The sequence below is a fragment of the Haemaphysalis longicornis genome, unplaced genomic scaffold, assembly GCF_048455015.1.
Source record: "Haemaphysalis longicornis isolate Haplotype H1 unplaced genomic scaffold, Haemaphysalis longicornis Haplotype H1 scaffold_3, whole genome shotgun sequence".
Lineage (NCBI taxonomy): Eukaryota > Metazoa > Arthropoda > Arachnida > Ixodida > Ixodidae > Haemaphysalis > Haemaphysalis longicornis.
Window position 1 is genome coordinate 99,060,777 of NW_027526335.1, and position 24,158 is coordinate 99,084,934.

The window sequence follows — 24,158 nt, forward strand, 5'->3', positions numbered from 1 at the left end:
AAAACGTATTGTAATGGCTTCATTGCATCATTCACTATTACTTAGTAATGATGGTCCCATGTTTGCACTACGACATACATTGGTCGGCATTTGAACATACACACATGACATACGGCTATGGCATACATTGATCGGTAATTGAAAGAGCATCGGTAAACTGATTTCTTTGATGTCGAAGACGCCACATTTCATAGTGTGACAGAAGAGCAATGGAGCCAAAGTGTTGCGTACAGGTGAGGAAACTCGATTTATGTACTCACCCAGGGGCGGATCCAGTTTTTTTCAAAGAGGGCCAGTATGGAAGTGGCACATCTTTCAAGCAATATTATAAGCACAGAGGAACAAAGCTTCAAACGGGGGTGACTAAATCATTTTTTTTTTTGCAATCAGGTGGTCCAACTCGTATTTCGCCTTCGCATTCATGGAAAGCTCTGAGCATCCCAAGTAATTGTTTTTAAGTACCGAGGGTTTCTAAGGTGTTGGCACAACCGGTGCTTGGCTAATGAGCGCGCTGCAATTTCCTTTTACGTGAAAAGCAAAAAGTGAAAAAAAAAAGTTCGAGGACACCTGATGCGTACTTCAGATTCTTGATGCTTCTGTTCCCGTTCTCGGATTCCGTCCTCTTTCCTCTTCACATGATTTTCTTCGCCATCCGCCTCCACCTTACGCTTTCGAAAGGCTTCTATCTGTCTCCTACGCGTTGAGCCGCTGCTTGGTTTTACATTCATGTATTGAGAGTGCTGACGACTATGGGGAATTTCGCTGCCTATTTATTCGTTAACTTGTCTGCATTCTTGCGCTCCCTTACTTCGGGTGCGATCTAGTGGTGTGGATGGCCGCATTTCGCTACCGCCGACTTTAGGCGCGGGCTATGGAATGTTTCGCGCTATGGAACGCTTCTGAAACGGGGTTTAGGAGCCGTTTTGCTGTTACAGGTGCGCTGACGACAACGCCGATGTCAACGCAGCCTTTTCGTTCAATGGACCATTTATGCTTCCACATTGAAAGTAAAAGAAACCAACAGAACTTAGTACGTCTCAAGTGTAAAGACCGTGCCAAAAAACAAAGAAACTGATTCTTGGGTCACCACCGTTGTGTTCCTGTGATTACGCAGAGCAAAATTATGCATGCGAGGGCCCCCTACGCGACCTTTCACTCCCAGCCCATCACGTAAACAGCCGTAATCACGACAATTAGGGTGGAAATTTTCGCGCGGCAGAGAAGTGCGTGCCAAGTCTCTCTAACGGACACCCCCGCTATGGTGCCCCGTTCCTCTGTTTGGCGAGCGCTGGCTTTTTCCAGTAGAGCAGAGTTGCTGCGCCAGTGTGGGTGTATCTTCTTTAATCCCCTTTTCCCCGAATAAACTTTTCTACCGAGGTTCCCGCAGGAGAGACAAAACTAGAGCGCTGCACCGACTACGTTCCTTTTCATGAAGTGCACTTTTGAAAGCGTCGTCGGTGACTACGTTGGCGGATCTAGAGGCAGGGGGGGGGGCGGGGGGGGGGGGGGCGGGGGGGATCGGGATGTTCTGATTCCCCCGCCCCCTAATTTTGAAATTGATACCCCCAAGAAGATGATCTCTCAGGTCTAGTTGAGGATTTTTTTTTCCATTTCTTGTATTTCTAGTTTTCCAAATTTTCGGTGAATAAAAAAGGCTACTCTAGTCCTCCTCCTCCATATCACTATCAGCATCATAACTGATAGAAGCTGACGCGATGCTTTCGTAAGGCGGCCTGGAAGGACTGATGAGACTACTTCGTAAACTCTTTTTTTGGGGTAAACTTTGTACATGCGAAGCATGAGTCTTGCGTTATAATAGGTATATTATGCCGTCTCAACTAATATTTAAATGTTTCAAGGTGAAGAACATGTAGTCAGCCTTCAAGAACATGTACTACAGCCTTCATGTGCTTCGTGGCCCGCCACCGCAAAGTCTTCGTCGAGCGTTCCCTCGCCGTTGAAGACCTGCACTACTTCTTTTTATGTTGTTGTTATTCTGGGCGATTGCATTCTCCCCTGTCAGCGCAGTGCGCTTCCTGATGAGCCGCCTCTTCTTAGGGAACCCGGATCTTATTTGGTCGCCCCATCCCCCATGTGCGGGGCACAAGGAGAGAGTTCTGCCGCCGCCGCCGCCGCCGCCGCCGCATCGTGGAGCGTTTTATATTTTGGTGTGATTGTACATATGGGCTCAAAAAAAAAAAAAAAAAAAACGCCTTCCCGCAATAAACTTCTGTGAAGTAACGAAGCTGACCTTAGAAGATCTTGGGGTAAAGTTTGGTCTCTGTAAATCTAGCTATTCCACATGACCAGTGCAGTGAAGCCTGCTCATAAGAAAGATTCAGTCCTTGCGTATATGGTGACATTATGCACTCAGGAACTCTTAACTCAGCACCACGAAACTCAGAGGCCTAACTCAGTGACATAACTCGGAAGCAAGTGAAGCTCACATATTTCCGCATCATAAGAGAGAGCATAGGTGACCCCGTAATTTTTTTTAAAACGGAAATGAGACATTTAGGTTTCGTGGGGAGGGGAAAGAAATGTTACAGCGATATGATTGGCGATAGGCCACTCGTAATTTCAAATTGCCTTTGTAGTACCAGAGACCATTCGATGAAAAGAGAGGTGTTTCCATCTAGTGACCATGCTCCATATTTCGCTTTCACAAGTTCACCGGAGAGCCACGCATCATGGTCAGCACATCGTATAAGAATGAGTGAGTGAGTGAGTGAGTGAGTGATTGAGTGAGTGAGTGAGTGAGTGAGTGAGTGAGTGAGTGAGTGAGTGAGTGAGTGAGTGAGTGAGTGAGTGAGTGAGTGAGTGAGAAATTAATTTATTAACAGCAGAGCTGTTTAAGCTTTGAATTCCACCGTGGAGCGTTACCAGAAAACTCAGCCGAGCCGAGCGCACGTGAGCGTGCGCCTCGTGAGGAGCTCCCAGCATCGTCCAGCTTGCCCTTCAAAAACACTCTGCAGCCCAGCCTTCGTGGCCTGATCTTTTGCGTGCTGTTCTCCTCGTCAGTTCATGTGCGTCGGGTTGCCGCGGGTTCTAGCCGCGGTCCACTTTGGGAGAGATGGGAAATCCTGCGGACGAAACAATCCAGGCCAGCCAGTCATGGAGAACTTTGAGCGGCAAGTTCGGAAATAAATGTGGGGTGCAACAGCCGGGGCTCCGACGAAGGGAGAGAGGCCGCCAGCTCCGGTGTTTCTTCAGCCTTGCACCACTAGTGCAAACTGCGCCAATTTTTATTGCGGGTTTGGACGGGCTAGCCCGGGGATCAACTTCTGGCACTTGTTTTGTTGTAGCACACTTAAGTTCATGTATTTATCACTTTCGATTGAGTAGATAGCCGATTTCTGCTATCAAATCCAAGAGTAGCCGCGCTACAATCCCGTGTTCTAACCTTGCCTTCCTGAGGTGCAACAGGACAAACAAGGAGTTATAACAAGACTTTAGCTTAGGTAAAACGTTTAGGAGCGTCTTTTGTTGCGAGAAGTATACTTTACCGACGGAAGATTCAGTGGACACATCTGGTGCAGGGTGGCAGCCATCCGGTCAGGCTAACGACTACAATCAGTTTTTCGCTTCGCCTGTGCACCCTCCTTAGAATGGTATGGAGATAAAAGACATTTATTAAGCGTAACTGAAGAGTACATATGTATTTTTTTCAGAGTTCAGCGAGAGCGTAGTGCTTTGATTACTTCTGTAGCGATCTCTATTCCGCGGCAGTCGCTTGCTAGCACCAGTACAAAGACATCGGAAGTTGCGATACCAAGAAGCATTCCAAGAATATGATTGCTTAATGGTTCACGCAGACAAAAATGTTCAAAATTCTTACGCCTAACGAGTTACACAGTAAAAATTCTTGTTTTGAAGCAATGTAATTCATTTTGAATAAAAAAAGGCAACGGCTTCGTCATGGCTGTGGATTGCGTTTTTTACTACGTTCAACTTCCATTATCACAAGAGAGAGCCATAGTGTTCAAAGTGTGATTCCTGGTTTATACGAAATACCGTTGACTAGGTACAGCCTGCAGCATGCCACCAAAACAAAACTTCTGGTATGACCATAACCATGAGTCCGGGATCACACAGAATGTCGTTCCGCTACCTCCCACGCTATCTCTTCAGCACGTATGTCCATCAAAACACGGATGAGTCACAGGAAGTAATCCTCATTGCTGGCCCTTGCGTGCCATGACACACACGGGGAAACCACGTGAGCGCCAAGGGCGACAGAGCGCCTTTTCCTGGAAGGAAGATGATGCGTTACACTGACTTCCATAACCTATTACGTACCCAGCGCCCTTCGCGGAAACTGGAGAAGAAATAAATAAAGTGGGAAGGCCGTACACAGATCTGGTAAAACGGGTAACGGGTGCCGTTCCTAAAAGCGTGGATAAATTTACCTTGGAAGCCGTTGCACCCCACGCTAATGATGAATGTCGAGCGAACGTCCGAGGAGACCATGTAAAGGGGTAATCACAAAACGGTATACATGACCTAGGCCCACACGATGTGCGTAACACCGACGCAGAAACGAATTCGATCAGACGAGAATGCGTAATTGTATCGCACGCGCAGGGCTTGATGGTAGGCACATCGACACGTTGATCGGTTTTAATATCGACCTTTCCGTGCACTTAGATGGCATGCTACAGCTGTTTGCTTCGTGGTAGGGCTGCGGGAGCTTTCTTTCACAGAACTGTTGAAAATCTGTTTATTAAGCGGGGCTTACAAGTCTAGGGTTCCCGTGTTTGTTTTATGACCACGAATGGGAACTCCCGAGGCTACAGGTGTCTTTGAAGCGCGAAACGCTAGAAAACGCACGGCCCGGTATGTGTGCCATTAGCACACACACCGGGATTATACGTCTCATTACCTGGACATTCCTTAGACTAGTTATCAATAGGCCTCATTTTCAGGATCAGTAGGGTAAAAAAATAGCAGCGTGTGTGGTACGTATGTGTCTTTCTTCGGGATGGCCGTTGTCAACGCTAAAAAGAAATACAATTCGCTCGTATTTTTCCTATAAATTTCGCGTCACCTATATGTCGTGTGTTGAAAAGCTTGGATGGTAATCCACCTTCAGAGTGGAATGGCTCTTTTTTTAATTATCTGAACTTGGTGGCAAACCCTAAACGCGTCAGGTGGGCAAACAACGAGTAGACGTTTGAATTTCAACACAATAAAATGTTTTTTTTTCTGTCTCTTTTTTTGATATCTAAGGTTCTTGCTATAGTTTCACGCTTAAAAAACATTTCGTTCCCGTGATTTTCGGAAGGTGGGCAAGGGAGTGGATTAGTTGAGATCACTCCGACTTGCTGAACCCGCACTGCTATGCTCCTTACACTGGCATTGATGAATTTCCGACCATTAACCGGAATACAGTTTGCGAAGACAATGCAGGCGATTCCGATTACGTTTACGGAACTGCGGAAAGTTATAAAGCATGTGTAGTAAAGTGTGCTGATAATTTATTGATAAATCTTTATGAGGCGAGCATCAGGTACATTGTGTTCTACCACCATCTGTTGTAGAGTATCTTTATTCCAGGATACCCTATTTCTGATGACGCACGCGGAAAACCATTTCTGGTGACGAAAACCGGTGACGCACGTGCAGGGTATAATGTAATGCGTGTGAACGAAGTTAAAACGTTTTCGCCCAGCGCGCTTGCACTTCCAGTGTCGGCTGAGCGGAACGGCGAACGTAAGTGCTCCGGCGAAGGACTTCAACGAGTGTTGTGAAACCACGTAGTTCTGTCACTGCTCCGTTCATCCTTCTGGAAACGTGAAAACGCGCTTATCTACAACAACCACGGTAGTGTGAAGGGTGCCATTGGCTCACGAGTCTCCCAAAATGCTAAATTCCAACAAAAGAATTTGTTCCCTAGGAATATTCGGTCAATTTTTCTGTTCTGAAATCGTGCAATGCATACATTGACATGCACTTGTGGGGCAGAAAAAAAATCACGGGCCATCGCCACTAACGTAAAACATGGGGAGGAGCGAAGCATGCAGTGTATAAGTGTATTCTTGGCGCCTTGGCGTTTTTGCCAACGGAGATGAAACCATTGGGGGGGGGGGGGGGGAGGGTACAGGTATACAGCTTTGCTGTAAAAGTCTCTTGTCTTTGAAGCACAAATCTCTCTAGCGCGAGGCATAAACGAGTGTTCCGGTGTCTTTTTAGTACTCGTTACGTTCTAGCTCGAGGCGTAAACGAGTTTCGCGGTGTTTTAGTACCGTGACTACATGAGGCGACGATTACAACGACGACGATGACGACAGGAGATGCCAACAGCCCCAGCCCTTAAGGGGCTTCAACCCTAAAATTCCTCTGGGCACATAAGCCTTCTTACGTGCTTCGAAGGCGAAAGCCCGGCGATACTTAAAAGCAACTTGTTTTCTGCTACATCGTATTTCTATTACCGTTCGTAGCTTTTGTTTTTTGTTTTTTGGCGCGAATTACTTTGGCCGTCTTCTTTTCTGACACACCACGTATACGCCTCTTTCTTCACTTTCGTTTGTTCGTCTTGCAGCGCTAATTGCATTAGCAAGCAGACTGGCACATGCCACAGCTTAGTCATGCCTTTACGTGGCTGCTGTGCACTGTTCTACTTCCGTGCCCTCAAGGTCAGGTGTCATCAGAACTTTTACCTTTAAAATTCGTGCTTTTGTCAATTTTGTGAGGTGGTTACATTTCCGCTCAAAGCTCCTGATTCCTGGCCCCAAGTGTGCATGCGCCATGAAGAAAGGAACAACAACAACAACAACAACAACAACAACAACAACAACAACAATGCACTTTTTTCGCCACATGGGGCACATGATGCTCCACGAAAGCCGAGGAGGAATATCTTAGTTGCTGAGAAGTCTCGACCACGGCGGGTTGTGCAACTCGCACTTGGGAAGACTCGTATTTATAATTGCAATACATTCAAAGTGTGACACAAAGTGTGACACAAAGATATTAAGTAAGCAAAAAAGGCGAGGAAATTTTTAACATATGTTCAGCCGGTTGACAGAGTTGTACGCCTCACTAAAAAGCTTCTCAAGTTTCTGTTTTTTTTTTTTCACGCACGGCTGACCAGTCCACACAAACACTCACCAAAACCAGGGAGTCCACCTGGGACGAAATATAGCGCGTCCAATGTCAAGGCCACCTCGCTGACAATATCGCCTCGAACAAAAAGGTGGTGCCCGGATCAGATAACCCATTTTGTTTTCTTGCTCGTGCTTTATATCTCCGCACAGCCCCCTTTGTGAATGGGAGATGAGGGTCGCATATGTATACACACACACACACGGGACGCTTTCAGCGGCATGAGGCAAGCATCCGTCCTTTCGCCTTCGCCAAACGAGCAAGACGGCACAGGGCAGGAAAGTGGCGCATTCGTATGCGACACAATCGGCCGAATCCGGAAACACGCCGCCCTCGTTGCATCGCCAATTAGCCGGGCCGAACGGAGTCGCTCCCTGCTCACCTCTTTTCTGCTTCACAGGAGGGACCGCCATGTGACAGACGCACGGGAAGCTCGGTGACGCAACGCACGAAAGAAAGAATACACTCGTTATGATCGGGTTGAGCGCTCGTATGCGTTGTAAGCGTGAGAAAATAGGTTGTGTAATAGGTTACAATAGGTAGGTAAATAGGTTACAAACTGACTTAGACAAAATCTGATTTTGGTGCAGCCAGTGGCTCATGTCCCTAAACGTATCTGAATGCAAACATATTAAATTTTCCTGGAAACACACACCATTCTAAACACAATATAACCTGGGTAACGAAGCTATTCCCCAGGTAACCCACGCTAAATATTTAGGAGTCACATTTTCTTGCGACCTAACATGGAATCGACACGTGGAATCAATAACCCCAAAGGCAGCCCGCACGCTTAACTTCATTAGGAAAAATTTTAAGCAGGCTCCGCAGGCTGTAAGGGAACTTCTATATAGCACAAATATCCGTCCTTTTCTCGAATACGGTTGTACGGTTTGGGACCCCTTCACGCAAACTCTGAAAGATAGTCTCGAGGCCATGCAGAGCCGCGCTGCTGGTTTTGTTATGCAGAGTTATGCATTTCCAAGCAGCATTACTCGGATAAAAGATTCTCTTGGCTGGCCTGCGCTTGCGTCGCGTAGGGCCTTTTTTCGTATGGCTTCTCTAAGAGACGTGTACTTCAACCGAACACCACTGAACAAAGATGCTTGCCTGGTGCTGCCAACATATGTCTCCCATCGGCTTGACCACACGCTCATGATAAGAGAAATACCCGCTCGTTCAACTGCTTTTATGAATTCATTTTTCCCCCGCACTATAAAATCCTGGAACCAGCTTCACCGGGACATCATCCTAGCTGCAAGCGACAATGAATTCCTGGTGGCTTTACGCAGTCATCTTGAATGCTAAAATTTGAACGCTATTCTTCCTAGCGTGCATTTCTGTTTTTGCATGCTTGTTTTCTTTTATACGTTAGTTAATGCATACGTTTCTGCATACTTGTGTAACTTTGAATGCTGGGCAGTGTTACTTTTTAGGCTACTTTTCATTAGTTAATTTTTGTCTGTTATTCGCCTCCCGGTTGCTTGTTATTTTTTGTATCTTTCATTTTGTTGGCGCATTTCGTGTATGAAAATAGGTTTTCACCCCTCTACTGTCTGCTATTTGTTTCCCTGTTCCTTGTTATTCTTTATAGTTTTCACTTTCTTGGCGCATTTCGTGTGCGAAAATGCGTTCTTACCCCCCTACTGTAATGCCCTCTGGGCGAAATGTACGTATGTGAATAAATCAATAAATAAATAAAACTGCTACGGAGTATGCTTTTCGAAGGATTATCATGTCAGAATAACAGTCACACCAAATTTCAACGGTAACCCGCTGCGGTGGCTCAGTGGCTAAGGCATTATGCTGGTGAGCACGAGGACGCGGGCTCGATTCCCGGACGCTGCGGCCGCTTATCTGATGGGGGCGAAAAGCAAAAATGCCCGTGAGTTCGAGATTTCAGCGCACTTTAAAGATCCCCAGGTGGTCAAAATTAATCCGGAGCCCTCCACTACTGAGCGCCTCATCTCCTGCGTTGCGTCGGCGCGTTAATAAACCCTACAATCAATCAATCAATCAATCAATCAATCAATCAATCAATCAATCAATCAATCAATCAATCAATCAATCAATCAATCAATCAATCAATCAATCAATCAATCAATCAATCAATCAATCAATCAAATGTCAACGCTAGCTTCAAGCTATCAAAGTAGATAATAAAAAGGAATACGAAATAGCGGCAACACACAAGACACTTTCGTGCACTACATAGACTAGTTTGTGCGATTGTCAGACGCTGACGACACCTAAGCATGATTTTGTGATGGTAGGGGTGCGATTGGTTATGTTTGATCGCACAGCTCAAATGGAAGCCCGCAGTTAACATCCTGGTTACTCTTCTTTTCGAATTCCCCCAATTTATGTTGCTGCAATTGACGTTGCGGAGCACTAAATTTGGAAGGTTGCAATATTTATGTCTTTATCTGGTGAAAAAAATGTTCATTGCGGGAGTGGCTGAAAGCCAGTTCTTTGAAAGAACAATCCAGAAATGTGGGTTGCCTTTATGGAGTTTTTAAAGGCGCTCGGAAATATTTGGAGAGGATATGTTTTCTGAGCCCAAACGGGTATTGCAAGTGCAGGACGAAGGACTGGGCTATGTATCCAATCTGTGGCGTACGCCTTAACCTGTGCGTCTGCATCCCGAACGAGGAGCGGGGCATAAGCTAGGGCCGCTTTTTGCGCCAATCCTCGCGTCAGTGTGGAGCGGCATGGAATGACACAATTCCCTCACAAGCACAAAAAAAAATTAGTTTCTTCTTTACAAAAGCTTCAAGTAATACTCGCAGCATAGCCTATCGGTATTCCTTGACGAGCTGCGAGGGCCTTGCAACTTTGCCTTATTGATTTGCTTAACTAATCAAGGAGTTAATTACTTCAGGTTTAAAAAAAACCCTGAGAATTCTTCGGAAACTTGAGAGGATTTGGATTGTCTCGGAACGGGAACTGGTGGAGTAGACACCGCGGGATTCTGTTCAAGGAACCTGCATGACGATTTTGATTGCGAGATGTCACAGCGCAGATTCCGTGATCGAGTCAATTTATGCGTCAGGCATCTTTATTTGCTAAATTCGTTCCCGAGGATGCCGCAATTCGTGATGAAGGTGCATTGTGGCCAAGCAGATGCACGGACATCTTAGAGTAGGTATGTACAACCGCGGCCACCCGATCTCCCCCTGATACTCAATTTTCGGAGTATCAGAAGATCGAGCTGTGATACTCCCCCTTTGTTGTACAAAGGCGGAGTATCAGAGCTGCTTCCGAGCCAATAGGCAGCAGTCCCTTTTGTTTGTGAAAGATCTCTTGCCCCCGCAAGGAAGCATGGGCACAGGGAACCACTCAGAAAGCTGTCATCTTTTTTTAAAAGGGGGCAAACTCTGACCTTGTGACTAATAATAGGACGTTGCGTCCCCCGGGCCCCGAAACTGCATGCTTCATTTTCAGACTAGTATTATGCCTGTTGAGGCTCATTAACTTTTGCATACATTCAGTTTATTTTCGCTTACACTTGTTCTAAGTAGCCCATTGGCATTTGCCCGTTTGAGATCTATGGTTCATTTTCCCGTTTCATACCGGGAGCAGTCTCTACTCCGTTGTGGTATAACCTAGTTATTAAGCATAAATATTTGTAACTGTTTTTTTTCGCTTCGGTTGTGTCTATCTTACTTTTTGAAGCATTGATACTGGCGCGTGGTATCTTAATACTGATTATGAAGTTTTGCAAGTACCTGTATTTGAATGTCTGTTCAAAGTTGCTTTTTCTCCTGCGTGTACGACAAAATGGACATTTCGCGTTGCTGCGTTTTTCCTGAACGAGAATTTTGAAGAGGTCAGAGACAGAGGCCTGCATAAATAACAGAGGGAACCCAGGAAGGTACGAACCGATTTAATCAGGAAAGCCAGGTCGATAGGCACGCCGTGGTTTGAACGATTCTGCACCCTTCCTGAGCTGGTTCCAGTTGTTTGATAAGTATTGTCAAATAGTTTTACATTCCTTGATAGTTTGTCATGTTGCTTTGAGAATTGTTTTTTCTGCTTTTTTTGCTTGCTGGTTAAGGTACAGGAGCTGCGACCTTTTTAAAAATGAATCCATTCATTTATCCGACTCTGCGGTATATTGCTTCCTGTGATAGGCACATTTTGTTCTTATGGTAGCCGAACGAAAGTACGCAGACGCTTATGGGAGCACAAATGCCCGGGATCGAAGACGTGTACACACCTGAGTGGGGCGGTAAAGCCGACAATGGCATTGTCGTAGTAATTTGTTCCGCATTAGAAGTGACCACCTCAAAACAAATGCGCTGTGCAAGCGCTGATGTTTTCGCGAGGTTGTGCTTCAAATCTATATATAGTTGGTGTTTACTTTGGAAACTGGGTTGCATTGTGGGTGTGGGATTCGAGCTCAGTGTTCACCCTTTTTTCTCTTGCATGATCATCTTTGCTCAACAACTCAGTGCGACAGGTGTGCTCGTGGAATTTCCGATCTTTGAAGACTTTCACCGGCACGTTGAATAATCATTTACACTGATACGCATAGCATGCACTCGTAGAGCCTGTTTCGCATCGATTTCTCACGTTGAAAGGAATAGACAGGCGTTCACGCGGCCCTATTACAGGCTATCGGCATCTCGTAGGGCCAATAGACGGGCCGAGCTGTGACGCAAAGCGTCTCACCTTGGCAAGGACTTTGTGCTCGCGTTCCGAGACGTCCGCTGCTGTCTGTCTTCCTATGGCTTCCTTTTTGTACCTCTACGCTTGCGTGAGTCAGCGAAGCCGGCCGACAACGGAGAAGAGACGGAATGGGCCGTTGATTTACGTGGAACACAGTCTTGGCCATAATACAGGCGACGTCACCGCACCGCACACTGAGGCATCCTGATGCAACGCCCACCCGGTGGGAACTAGAAGGGCCTAGCATTTGGTCGTCATGACGGGACACTCTATTGACGTAAGCGTTTAAGCTTAAGAAAGTTCTAAACGCGTACAGGCCGAAACAGTGCACATGTAGAAAATTGCTCTTCTGGGATAAAGCTAGCGGTCATCTGTTTTTATGGTTTGTTGTAAAGTTGCCATTTGTTAGCTGTCTCCACGAGTAGAACTGATGGCGTTGAGGGCTCCATAGCCCCCGAGGCTTTAACAGTGCTACAGAAGAAGACCTGCTGGGCACCAAACATTACATCAATATTCTTGCATAGGATACCGTTTCTAGCCATAAATACCTAGGCTTACACATAACCTGCAATTTAAAGTGGGCAATCCACATTGAACATATAATAACTAAAGCAAACAGAATGCTTGGGTACCTACGTCACAGCTTTGCTAAAGCTCCTTCTTCCTTAAAACTCACCCACTACAAAACACTGACTCGCCCTAAATTAGAATACGCTGCCTCTGTTTGGGATCCTGTACATACCAATCCAATACACTCAGTTGAAATGGTTCAAAATAATTCTGTCCGCTTTACTCTTTTTAACTATAACCGCATTGCCAGCATAACGGCAATGAAATTTAGCCTGTATCAGCCATCTTTAGCATCTCGCCGTCAAATTCTTCGACTGTGCCTTTTCCACAGAATATATCACCATCCCCAATTACACAATGAACTTTATAGCACCACCAGAATATATTTCGCCTCGTCTAGATCATCATCGCAAGGTCGGATTACGATTATGCAGAACAAACGGCTGCTACATGTCATTTGTACCACGCACGAGCATCGAGTGCAATAACCTTCCCGCATCAATTGCAACCATCCGTAATCACGAATTGTTTAAAAACGCTATTAGGTAATATTGTATGAGTAGGAGCCACATCACTGTAATAACTACATATGAACTGCTGCTTTTTGTATATTTTTTACGTGTAATAACCATTCCCCTTCGTAATACCTCATGGTCCTGAGGGTACAAATAAATGAAATGAAAAATATAGAGCTTTTTGTGAAACAGAAATAATGAAATATAAACCTGTGATGCGTCTCATACAATCCTACTGCGACAATGGTGCTATGTTTCTGGGATATCAAAACACAGTATTTCGCGGCGGTAAAATTCTTTGTAGGTTCAAAAATTTGGAACCGAAAGTATAGGATGAGCAAGAGGCACCTGGGCACTCATATATATCGTAACAAATAGGACGAGCTTTTCATACGTTGAATTAAAGCGAAATAAAATACCAAATGTTTTAAGAGTATCGTAACTTCCTACTCGAGGAATGCAGCATGTTAGGAATGTGTATTTGCATCTTGCTTGGCTGAATAAGGTGACATCTTCTGAACTTGCTTCCCAGTAATAAGCCGAAACAAAACATATACTGCAAACACCAAGCCATGACACTGCCAGTAAAAACCGCGAAGCCATTAACAAAATCACCTTCACGAGACAGCTTAGAGGTATTGTTCAACGTAGAATGCTTGTTCTTAGTACAACACTTCGAAAATCAAAAAACGCCCGTGTGTACGAGATTTCGGCGCACGTTAAAGATCCTCAGGTGGTCAGAATAAATCCGGAGCCCTCCACTACGGCGGGCCTCATCACCTGCGTTGCATCGGCGCGTTAAACCCTACAATCAATCAGTCAGCACAAGACTTCGAGTAAAACTAATCCAAATGGGAGCTTTCGATCGTTTCTTCGTCATTCTGGAACTTCGTTCGCAATGTGAACGAAGGGCACATCAAGCCCGTCACAAGCGCATTTTGCTGACCACGAGGTACTACCACCGCAAAAAATAATTTTCGACCCAAGCATAACGAGAAGGAAACAGCGATGAAGAAGAGCGTCTGGAGCTGCGTGCCTTTGAGGCCTTCCTAGACCCACGGATGGGTTCGTCCGGCGCCCCGTCGCGCCAAACACGGCGTCCGACCGGCGGGCTGCGTGGTTCCGGTCAAGATGAGCATCGTTACGACGACAATCCGCGCGGCGACGAGGAGGGAGCACGGAGAACACAGCATACCTTCCGCTCTCCCGCTCCTCATCTCCGGCGCCAATCAAGCGGCCGCTGGGCAAGACACCGGACGGAGAGCCGGGTCCTCCGACGAGCAAGCGCCCAAACATCTCCCCCTCCCAGTGCACCCCTCCCTCCCCCCCGTTAACTGCAGCGGAGGCGCGGGCTCACCTCCCCCCCTTCGTGAGCGGCTCGCTCAGCGGCCGCGCTACCTGGGAGGGTGAGCCCCAGGTGGGGCAAAGGAAGAGAGGGGGGCACTCAGTCGACCGGGGCTGGCCCCGGCGGAGGGCGAGGGCGCCAACAAAGAGCAGAAGCCACCGGAGAAGGGGAGGGAAGAGGGGAGGAAGGAAGGGTCGTCCGCCGTAAAGCCGACGTGCCATCCTTCGGAAACGCCAGTACAAGCCGATCGCTCACACCGAGCGCGGGTCCTCCACTACTCTTCTTCCGTCCTCACCCCGGTCGAGACTCCGACGCCAACGCTCGCGCGCAAATTGTATCGTTCCCAGTGCGGAGAACATTCCATTTTCCCCTCAACGATTGTACATCATCGCACGGTCGACGACAACTCAGAGGAGCCGCCGTTTCACCTTTACCTTTCTCGAATTGAGATCCCTCGAACCTTTCTTCACGAACTTCTGTGGTTCGTTCCGGATCCTTGCGGAAAGCCCGTCGAGTGTCAACAAGCACCGTCCTTGATTCTGCGAATATGGTAAGCAGTGGCCCCGTGTCGTCCGACTTACCTCTTGGTGAGACGGCGAGTTCCTCCGCTTTTGGTGTGATGTCGTTATTCTCGCAGGAGGGGAGAACGACTTAAGTTGAGAGAAGCTTTAATTTGAAAAGGAAGACGATTGCATGGTATTCGTGCCCCACGCATCTGTTTACATTTCTTCAAACACAGGGGTATCTTGTATGTAAAAGCCGATGCGATACTGGTGGAAGTGCTTGTGAGCGCTTCTAGTTTATTTCTCCCGGCTGTGCGCCACCGTGTGAGCTGGATCCAGTTCCGAGAATCAGGGCAATAGGAAGTAAATATTTTGCTTGGTGTTGATTCCCATCTGCCCCTTCTCAAATGTACCTCGAGCTCTATGTAATCTCTGTTCTTTCAACATAAACGACAGAGAAATTAAATTATCTCACGCTCCAGAAGTTTCCCCCAGGATAACTTCAGGTGGAGGTGTTCTACAGTTGCGGTCCTCAAAATGAATTCTGTAGGCCACGAAAAAGGGCAGACTATTCTTAAGAACGCGTATTTCACCAATAACAATAATGTACAATACGCGGCAAATGAAACGCGAATACGAAAATATGAATCAGAACACGCAAATAGCGCGATTTCTTTCCATGTAAGTCAAAATGACACGTGGCTTGGTTACAAAAACGAAGTCCGGTAATGTGGCTTTTCGAATATACCAATAGCGCGACATTATTAGACCTCAACGAACAATATTTCAATTTTGCGTGTTCTGATCCATATTTTCGTGTTCGCGTTTAATTTGCTCCGTATTGTACCTTCGAACAACAAGCACAATAAACTCCCAGAGGCTTCATTTCATTCCAAGGAACAGTTAAGGACACAGCCTTGCAAAGAGGGAAATGGATCTCAGCATAGGAAAAGGTATAGAGAGACAGATAGAAAGGATACATTTTACGAAAGAGTTGCTTTGCACTGTCATCTTCACCTCTTCTTTTTAACGCCCTTCGATTTGTGCTGTGTCGCAATATCCTAATACTGACTCATCCTAATACGAGGTTTTGACCTTATACTCGGCATCCGGACAAAGAGGCACATACCTCGATATCAGAAACAGTCACGCATATCGATCAATAGACGGCAGGTCGTACGCGCGAGTCAACTTTTGCCCTAAAGGCCAGTACACCAGCGGCTTCCTTTCGCGGCGCAGCTTTCACCGTCGTTAAGACGATAACGCCGGGAGCGCAGAGGCGAGCGCTACCTCGTTAAAATTCTGTCCACGCTCAACTCGACCATTTCCGCGCGGAGTTTTCAAACGAGGCGTGCGTGGGACGTTCCACTCTGCATCCCGTTATAACCCGTGCAGCCCTTTGCGTTCAGGCCTCGCGCGCTCGGGTCAAGGATAGTTTGTTTGTGCAGTCTGTCGTTGAAGGAACACTATAGTTACGATAGCTGGGTAAATATTTATTATGTTAATACTTACAATGTATCTGGGCCATGTTTTGAGGCTTTACGGAATATTCACGCATGGTTTATGGCGAAAAAAAAATTACCCAAAAAAGTGCCTCCTTTTGTTTCCCCTCCCTCCCACTACGTGAAGTAGGCTTCGACAGCGCAGTCGCAAGCCGCAAGGGTACAATTAAGCGAACTGCAAGTTCATGCAACCCGTACAGACTGCGCGCGGACTAACTCACATTGAATGATAACGCTCAGTTGAGCGAAAACCAACATTTTGAAGATTTTGGAACCCAACGCTGTTTCAGACACCGATACTATGCGAACTTTTGTAATTATAAAACCACCAAACATGGACTGTCCGACCACACTGAGGGTTTTCCCCACGGAGCCATGTAAGCGAGCTTTAGTGTAAGAAGCTAACCCTGCTAACCTTGATCATACCCGAGGAAGGGATACGCCGCACGCTTTACAAGAAACTGTTCTGAAGGAACATGTACCGCAATGTGTAATCTAGGACGAGTACGAGCCTAAACAACAAAAGAAAACAAGACCGCCTAAAAGAAGCCTTCATTTTATTATTCCTGCCATGTGCTTGTTGGTTTCTGAGTAATTTTTGTGTCACACACTAACGGGGACAGCACAGCGTTGTCGTGTTCCCTGCATCGACACCTGCATGTTCGGAATCTTTGCCAATAATAGACATAAATGCAGCTGCTATTACAACTTCCTTACATTACGATACCTGTGTGCCCCAACCAATGGCTCAAAGCTCATTTTACCCCCTAATAGCCGGTAACAAAAAAAATGTTGTCCTGTATCTGCCATTCCTGCCAGTGGCGCATTAACAAAGAATAGGAGAGGGTAACCCACAAGAATTTGTCTAGAAAGGGCTCTTTATGCTGTGGCATGGGTTATTACTGAAAAAGTTGAGTAACTTGTTAGTACTCCTAGCAAAATTTGACGGCGAAAACGAAAAATGAAATTTTGTACACGCTGCTTTGAAAACCGAAACTTTGAACACGCTGCTGTGAAAAAACGAAACTTTGACAAAAAACGAAATTTTCAAGGAAGTATAAAATGAGCTTGGAAGTCTGAAGGTTCTTGGAAAATTGCAGTTTAAATGTCGACATTGTCGAAATAAATGTCGACATTGTGAGCTGTAATGCGAACTGTTGAGTTCGGGTCCCCGCAAGTTTCTTACTAATCGTGTCCTCGACAGGGAAAGTGTTATCAAACATGGTCTATGCATGGCCTCAAGGGAAAATGTATCCGTACGAATCGGAATGGCAGCCTATCATCGCTGCTGCCAACCATGACATCCCCTCCACGTGAAATCCCGGAAAGATTAGGGGGGTGAAGACCACCAGAAGCAGTGACCGTCATCCCTGTCCTCACAGATGCGGGGAAGGGCGGAAGTGCTGTTCCGCTTCCTAAAAAATACAAGGATGGATAAGAAAACAGCGCCGCATAGACGGACAAGCGATTGTTTCCCTTGAGCAGAGAGATTGTGACAACTACCCTTTTAAAAGAACTGTCGTGTTATCCAGCGGAATGGTGATTTCTCCCCCAACAGGCAAGGTGACATGACACCCGCTTTGCACAAACATGATGGCTGCATTAAGAAGAAGTATGGGGCTTTGGGGGCGTTTGCGTATTTATTGTGCATACGCATGCTACCATACTCTCGGTTCTTACATATATTATTCGGAAAAGTAACTACTCCTGGTTTATTTTTAGCCGCTATCAGTACTGAAGAGTTACCAATTTGGCTCTGAACCAGCGGCGTCGTGTGTAGCTGCACAAGTCCTGACACAGTACACCACTCAGCGGGAAATAAAAAATTCCGTTACAGTCAGAGTTAACATGAATGTCAGATGCAGCCAATTTATTTCAACTTTTTATACGTTCTAGCTGCGTTCCTCAAGCCCACTTCTCGGCTCAACAGTACAACACGTTGCAAAGTTCACTGGAGTTTAAGAGTGAAAGGGCTAGATGGCGCCATGAGCGAAAAACTGGCGCATGACGCCTCTTGAGCGAAAGATTGCCTTATGAAAGAATGCCGAGCCAGCAAGAAAGAGTTGACCGTGCCTCCTTTGCTCGGCAACGTCCAGGCACGTTGCCGCCTCGTTGGGCTCTCCTTCAGCCGCTGTCGAATGCGTGTGCCAATCGCACTACGAGCGCATTCACCGATGGAAGGACTTCTTCTAAATTGTGCGGTGTATTAAAGTCTTTGCTGATCCGTATACACATAACCAAATTTAACACACCTATAACATTGCTAATTCAAGACTAACGAAGAATCACCAAGATGCCCTGCCACGCTCTCGCGCTAATCTCGGATTCCCCACGTGCAAAAATGCTAGTTTTTTTACGGCATCAACGCTATTCAGATACGGTATGCGGCCCCAAAGTAATGTCTTGTAGGTTCGTAACCAAATTCACAAATTCTGTAAGGTTTAGTACTCATGCATGTCAAACATGTTTAATTCGAATGAGCTACAGCCAAATTAACCATTGTCGTTGCTGCTGAAACATTTTGTTTCTCATTTCCTTTCGCTGTTTCTTCGATGTCTTTTATTTTCTGGGTGGCGCACTTTATGCCGAAGAACAAAGCCGACAGTTAACACCGAAACGTGCAAAGCCAGATGCGCAACCCGCAATTCGCTTATACCGCATGCGACAAACCGCACTTATCAAGTTTCCTCCCGATGCGACAGCCACCGTAATTCGCAACCGGTAGGCCCTGTCCTGTAACTTAATTCGTACTCACCTTGCACGATCGTGTTTGAAAGCCATCGGTCTGAACTAATAATGGACTTCACTACGCTCTTGCGTATCGGGCGCGGAAGGGTTTGTGTATTTATCCTTCACCGCTAAACCTTCTACGGCCTGTTCAGCTTCAGTCTTTATAGCATATAAACAAAAAGAGAACTACACCCACGGAATGACATTAAAAAAAAAAGAAAACAGCCACCCTTTGTGCGTCGCCACTTATTTCCATGTAAAACAGTAGCAGAGTGATTAATACCGTTTCATTGATCGCGATCGGCAAGTTGTCTCTTACCTCATTGTCACTTACGTGCTCTCAACCTTACAATGTGCTGTCATCCAAATTTGCAACATGAATAGACGGCTCTCAACAGTTTTCGAGCGTCGTGGTTTGTCCTTAATCGGTATTTCGCTGAATTAACGCTCTACCACGATCTTGCAGCCATTGCTTTCACAACCACGAAGTCCAGAACAGAGCTGCGAAATGACGTCGGATCTCGCAACTTGGGCGTAACTGAAAGTTGAACGACGTAGTGAATGTAGTAACGTGTCTGGACGTCACCGCTGGGAAGAAGGACGGGGAACAAAAGGACACAGACTAGCGGGCGTCTTGTTTTATCTTCTTGTACGCGCGTTAATTATTTACGCATTGCACCCGCAATGTGGTTAGAGCTAGCAAGGCTCAGCTACAGCGCATTTTGTTTTTTGACCATTCCCCGGTGGTTTCCAGCCCTCAAAATTACTTAGACGCATTACGAGACTGAGCAGCACATATTCACGCAAGGTTTTCCTCTACCACTGCCTTCCCCTGCTCATCTTTCGCTCGTGCCGTTTGGTTCGCCATGCATGCATTCATGGCACACAAATGCGCAGGCGTCAGGGGTCGTAGTAGGCGGCTGTGGAGGTGGCCGTGCCAGCCTGGTGGATCGCTAAAGGGCGACCCGTTTATCTCGGGGCGCGTCCTCGCCCGCATGGGGTCCCGGCAGTCGGAGGTCATTAACAGAAACCGTGCCCGGTCGGAGCGTTTCCACACGGCCACCGCTACGGCACCAACGGCACCATTTGCTAATCAGCTTTCCGGAGATTAGACTCGAATAAAGGGAGGGACTAAAAAAAGAAAACTGCCCGGACAAAGAACTCGGGCGGATGGCGCAAAGCGCAGTCCCACGATGCAACAATTCAACAGGAGTCTGGCTTGCAGGGAGAACAGAAGACGTGGATACTCTTCACTGAAGTTTGTGTACATATGCAATCAGAAGTCATTGATCATAAATTTGGCGTCGATACATACCTTTACACACAAGCAGAAGTCAGGGATAATAAATTTGGCGTCGATGCAGACCTTCGTAACCGCTTCGTTTTAAAAGAGTACCCATGCATGCTATCACAGGACTGTTTGAACGGCGCTAGTATTTACGGAGTCGACAGGCTGACCTAACTGCGCATGTGCACCTGGGATTATGGAATTCTTAGACTTTATAAAAGTTTGTACAATGAAATGGCGTACAATTGTGGTTGAAATATTCTGTCCATGGGTGTTGTAATTTTTTTAGGATTACAGCACGTAATTTCGAGAAGTTGCACAACTTGGCGATCCAAATACGCTAAACCTTAAAGGAATGACATGATATGGGGCACACCTCTACATCTTTCTTCGCAGACATGTACAGTCATGGACAAATGGAAAGCGAACACAAAAATATCAATCAGATTACCCAAAAAGTGCGATGTCTTTCCGTGAAAGTTGAATTTCTGCGTGCGTTCCTTACAGTAACAAAATTTTAAAATGCGCCTTTCCAAGTATGTCGCTAAGTGGGCCGTTATTTTATCTTCACTATCCATATTTCTTGATTTTGCATGGTTTGGTACATATTTTCGTGTTCTCATTTCATGTGTCAATGAATGTATGTAGAACGTGCATAGAAGTTACAATACCTCTACGGTAGACCTCAATAGAAGCTGTTCAACCCTTTTGTTCCGACATCAATGAAGTTGTCAGATCTGTCTGTACAGCTAAATGAATTCACGTCCGTCTAGTTTATCGTAATGCAAAACCATGTTAACCTAGCACGTTCACTATGACCATAGCGTAAATAGCCCTACACTGGGAAGCATTGCGTCTCACCGTGGAGATGGAACATGCTGCAAAGGGATTTATTTTAAGACCCCTATAAGTAACTAAAATTGATTGATTTTAGGGTTTAACGCGCCGACGCAACGCGGGCGATGAGGCGCGCCGTAGTGGAGGTCTCCGGATTAATTTTGACCACCTGGGGATCTTTAACGTGCGCGAAATCTCGTACACACGGGCGTTTTTGCTTTTCGCCTCCATCAGAAAAGCTGCCGCCGCGGCCGGGAATCAAACCCGCGACTCGTGCTCAGCAGCGCAACGCCTCAGCCACTGAGCCACCGCGGCGGGTATAAGTAACTGAAACGTAGCACGTTATTTGGGAAATAAAACTAATTTCTACACCTGGGAAGCTAGCATGACACGTTGGCCTACAGTTGAATCTAGCATGACACATTTTCATATAGTTGAACGTTGCTGTAAATAAGGGTATCTACATAAATGGCGCCTCATTTCTATCATACCTTCCCAGAGAAAACAAACTGCCAGCTGCTGGAACTAAATTTTTGAATCTTGTCTCAGGTACATTCCGCCCTGCCAGCGATGCGAAATATAACTGGAAAACGTTGCGCACGCACCTTGTTGCCACCGAGAAGCAGAGTTTACCATACCAGAAAGGTTTGCGTCTCCTCTATAGGCTGACAAAATTTTGTTCTATCTATCCGGATCGGAGATTGCCTACTGGTTTTTGCCACGAGCAAAGTTACTTCGTTGGTGTCTCGTCATATGCAATTTTGCATTGCGAGAGGTAAATGATTTCCTTTAGTGGGCTACGTTGGGTTCCTGCAGGTTTCGTATGCGTTACTGACGCGCCTTTGTAAGTGCTGGCCACAAAATTAATAGCATCTTGAAACACATTTCTCTTCGCATTTGAGTAGCCGTGATATGTATAAGTGCCTGCTTCACGAGACATGTCGCTAGCATTTAAAGTACGAGAAAAAAATCATGGAAGGGGGAAATTCGTGTAGGGAGGAGGAGGGCACCACGCACGCACACGCACGTAACGCACACACATGCATACACACGCACAGATTCCGCTCCACGTAGCAAGTAGAGGATGGGACACGATAGTCCCTCTTGAGAAAGCGAAGAGAGAAAAGCTCCCGCATAGCTGCCACCACAACCCTTCCAATTAGAAAAGAAAAAAGATTGGCGGTACAACGAGTTCCCCCCTCCGGGGTGCAACTTCAGAGGCGGCTTCGATAGCATCGCCCCTGCCTTTTGTCCGGAATGGCTCAGGAAAAGTGCGGTTGTCGCTTCTCCTTGCCGCCTCGTTTCCCACTGGGTTGTGCTTACCCGAAGCGACAGCAACAATTTGCGGACCCCCCCCCCTAAACGACTTCACAAGCAGATTACCGCTGACGGGCGCGCCACATGTCTTTGGCTCCCGCGGACTGCCAAACGCGAGAAGAATAAAAAAAAAAACTTGTCGCCTGCCTCCTGAGGTTGGTGACCCGATCGGCACTAACGCTCGCGCCACTCAGAATTCGCCGACTGTCCCGAACCATCGTTTGGAAACACTACGCAGTCTGTATGACTCACCTGCAGGTGTGCGTGTCTAAACGGTATCTTAAGAGTAAAAAAGAAGAGAAGGTTGTCAGAGATTGTTGTCTGCGTGGACGCCTGCATCTATGTATTCAAGGTTGGCCTCGTGCGATCGGTTCTGTGTTCGTCATGTGCAGTGATAGGGGATGCACACCACTGTGTAATGTGTTGTCCATAGCACGATGTCGAGCGGACTACAATGGTCTCAGCGATTCGAAAGTTGGCAGCCCCACACAATATCCTGGGCCGCATCGTCTTCCCATGGGGTCGTTGGATCCTGCGCAGAGATGTGTCGTGATTTCTACTAAACTTTCTTCAGGAGACGGAACTGCAAACTCGTGCTGAAAGGACCCTAACATAGATTAAATAGGAGGAGCTTGGGCGGAGCAATTGCCGGCATATCCAGCCAGGCTAACCCCGCCTGATTCCACACAACAACCGCCACCACGGTACTTGAGCGCCGAGGAGGTGGGGGGGCAGGAACCTGAAATGCCTTTAAATCCAATATATCTTTCCGCGCAGTCAGTTGCGTTCCCAGCAGTCCAGTTTTTAAAGCGAAGCCTTCTATGTGATGAGGTATGTCGTGTCGAAAACACACTGCAGGAAAGCCAAATTTCTCTAATGGTGATTATGATCAAGGGTGGAGTGACATAAACAAAAACGTTTCCCGTGGTCGGAATCGAACCTGGGTCCTTCGCGTAATGAAACCGACGTCTATCCGATTGCGCCATTTCGGCACGGTCGATGCAGTTTCGATTCGGAGAGGGGAGCATGAACGTGCAAAATCAGACAGAAAATTCATGAACTCCTCCGTCTAACGACGAACATGGTTGAATTCGAAGCTTCCTTTGTGAGAAATCAAATGCCGAAGGGTGGATGTTAAAGCCGCTGCGACCAAAAGCCCAAACTGCGTGCGAGTCAAAGTTAAAGCTCAACAAGTCGAAGTCCGAACCGTCTGCAAGTCAAAGTCTAAACTCTGACGACAATCAAGGAACCCCTCACGAGAAAGCTTCGCGTTCAGCCATTGTCGTCGTTAGGCAGAGGAGTGCATGATTTTTTGTTCTCGAGAAATCATGGGCTATTACTCCTTCGTAGCTAGGGCGTGCCGAAAAAATTCTTCCTTAACCTTCTCGGAATCTTTTCCGCGTGAATATTCCTGTTGAAAGTTCTCGATACGAAACATTCCGATCTTCTCCTGTTCTTCTCTACTTTGAACCCCGTTCCTCGTGTGTTACCGGTATTTAAAACCTGTAAGAATGAGAAGAAGGTATTAAAGGACAAGCCGCAATTGCTCCCTAGACATAAAACACGCACTGAGAGAGAGAGAGAGTGATAGAGAGAGAGAGAGAGAGAGAGAGAGAGAGAGAGAGAGAGAGAGAGAGAGAGAGAGAGAGAGAGAGAGAGAGAGAGAGAGAGAGAGAGAGAGAGAGAGAGAGAGAGAGAGGAGGCTCCTTATTAGAGAAGAAAGCCGAGAGGTTTGCTGAAGTTTCAACACCGACCTGCTACTCGGTGGGGGAAAGG

At 46.7% G+C, this 24,158-nt stretch overlaps 1 protein-coding gene across 1 annotated transcript in view; it reads left to right on the top strand.

The window, feature by feature from the left end:
- The first annotated feature begins 14,419 nt into the window (after positions 1-14,419).
- The window catches only part of LOC144174926 (uncharacterized), a 29,535-nt gene continuing 19,796 nt past the window's right edge, over positions 14,420-24,158 (top strand). Inside the window, exon 1 of the mRNA XM_077703914.1 lies at positions 14,420-14,755. Coding sequence (XP_077560040.1) covers positions 14,753-14,755 — 3 coding nt within the window. The 5' untranslated portion in view covers positions 14,420-14,752. The remainder of the gene's footprint in view (positions 14,756-24,158) is intronic.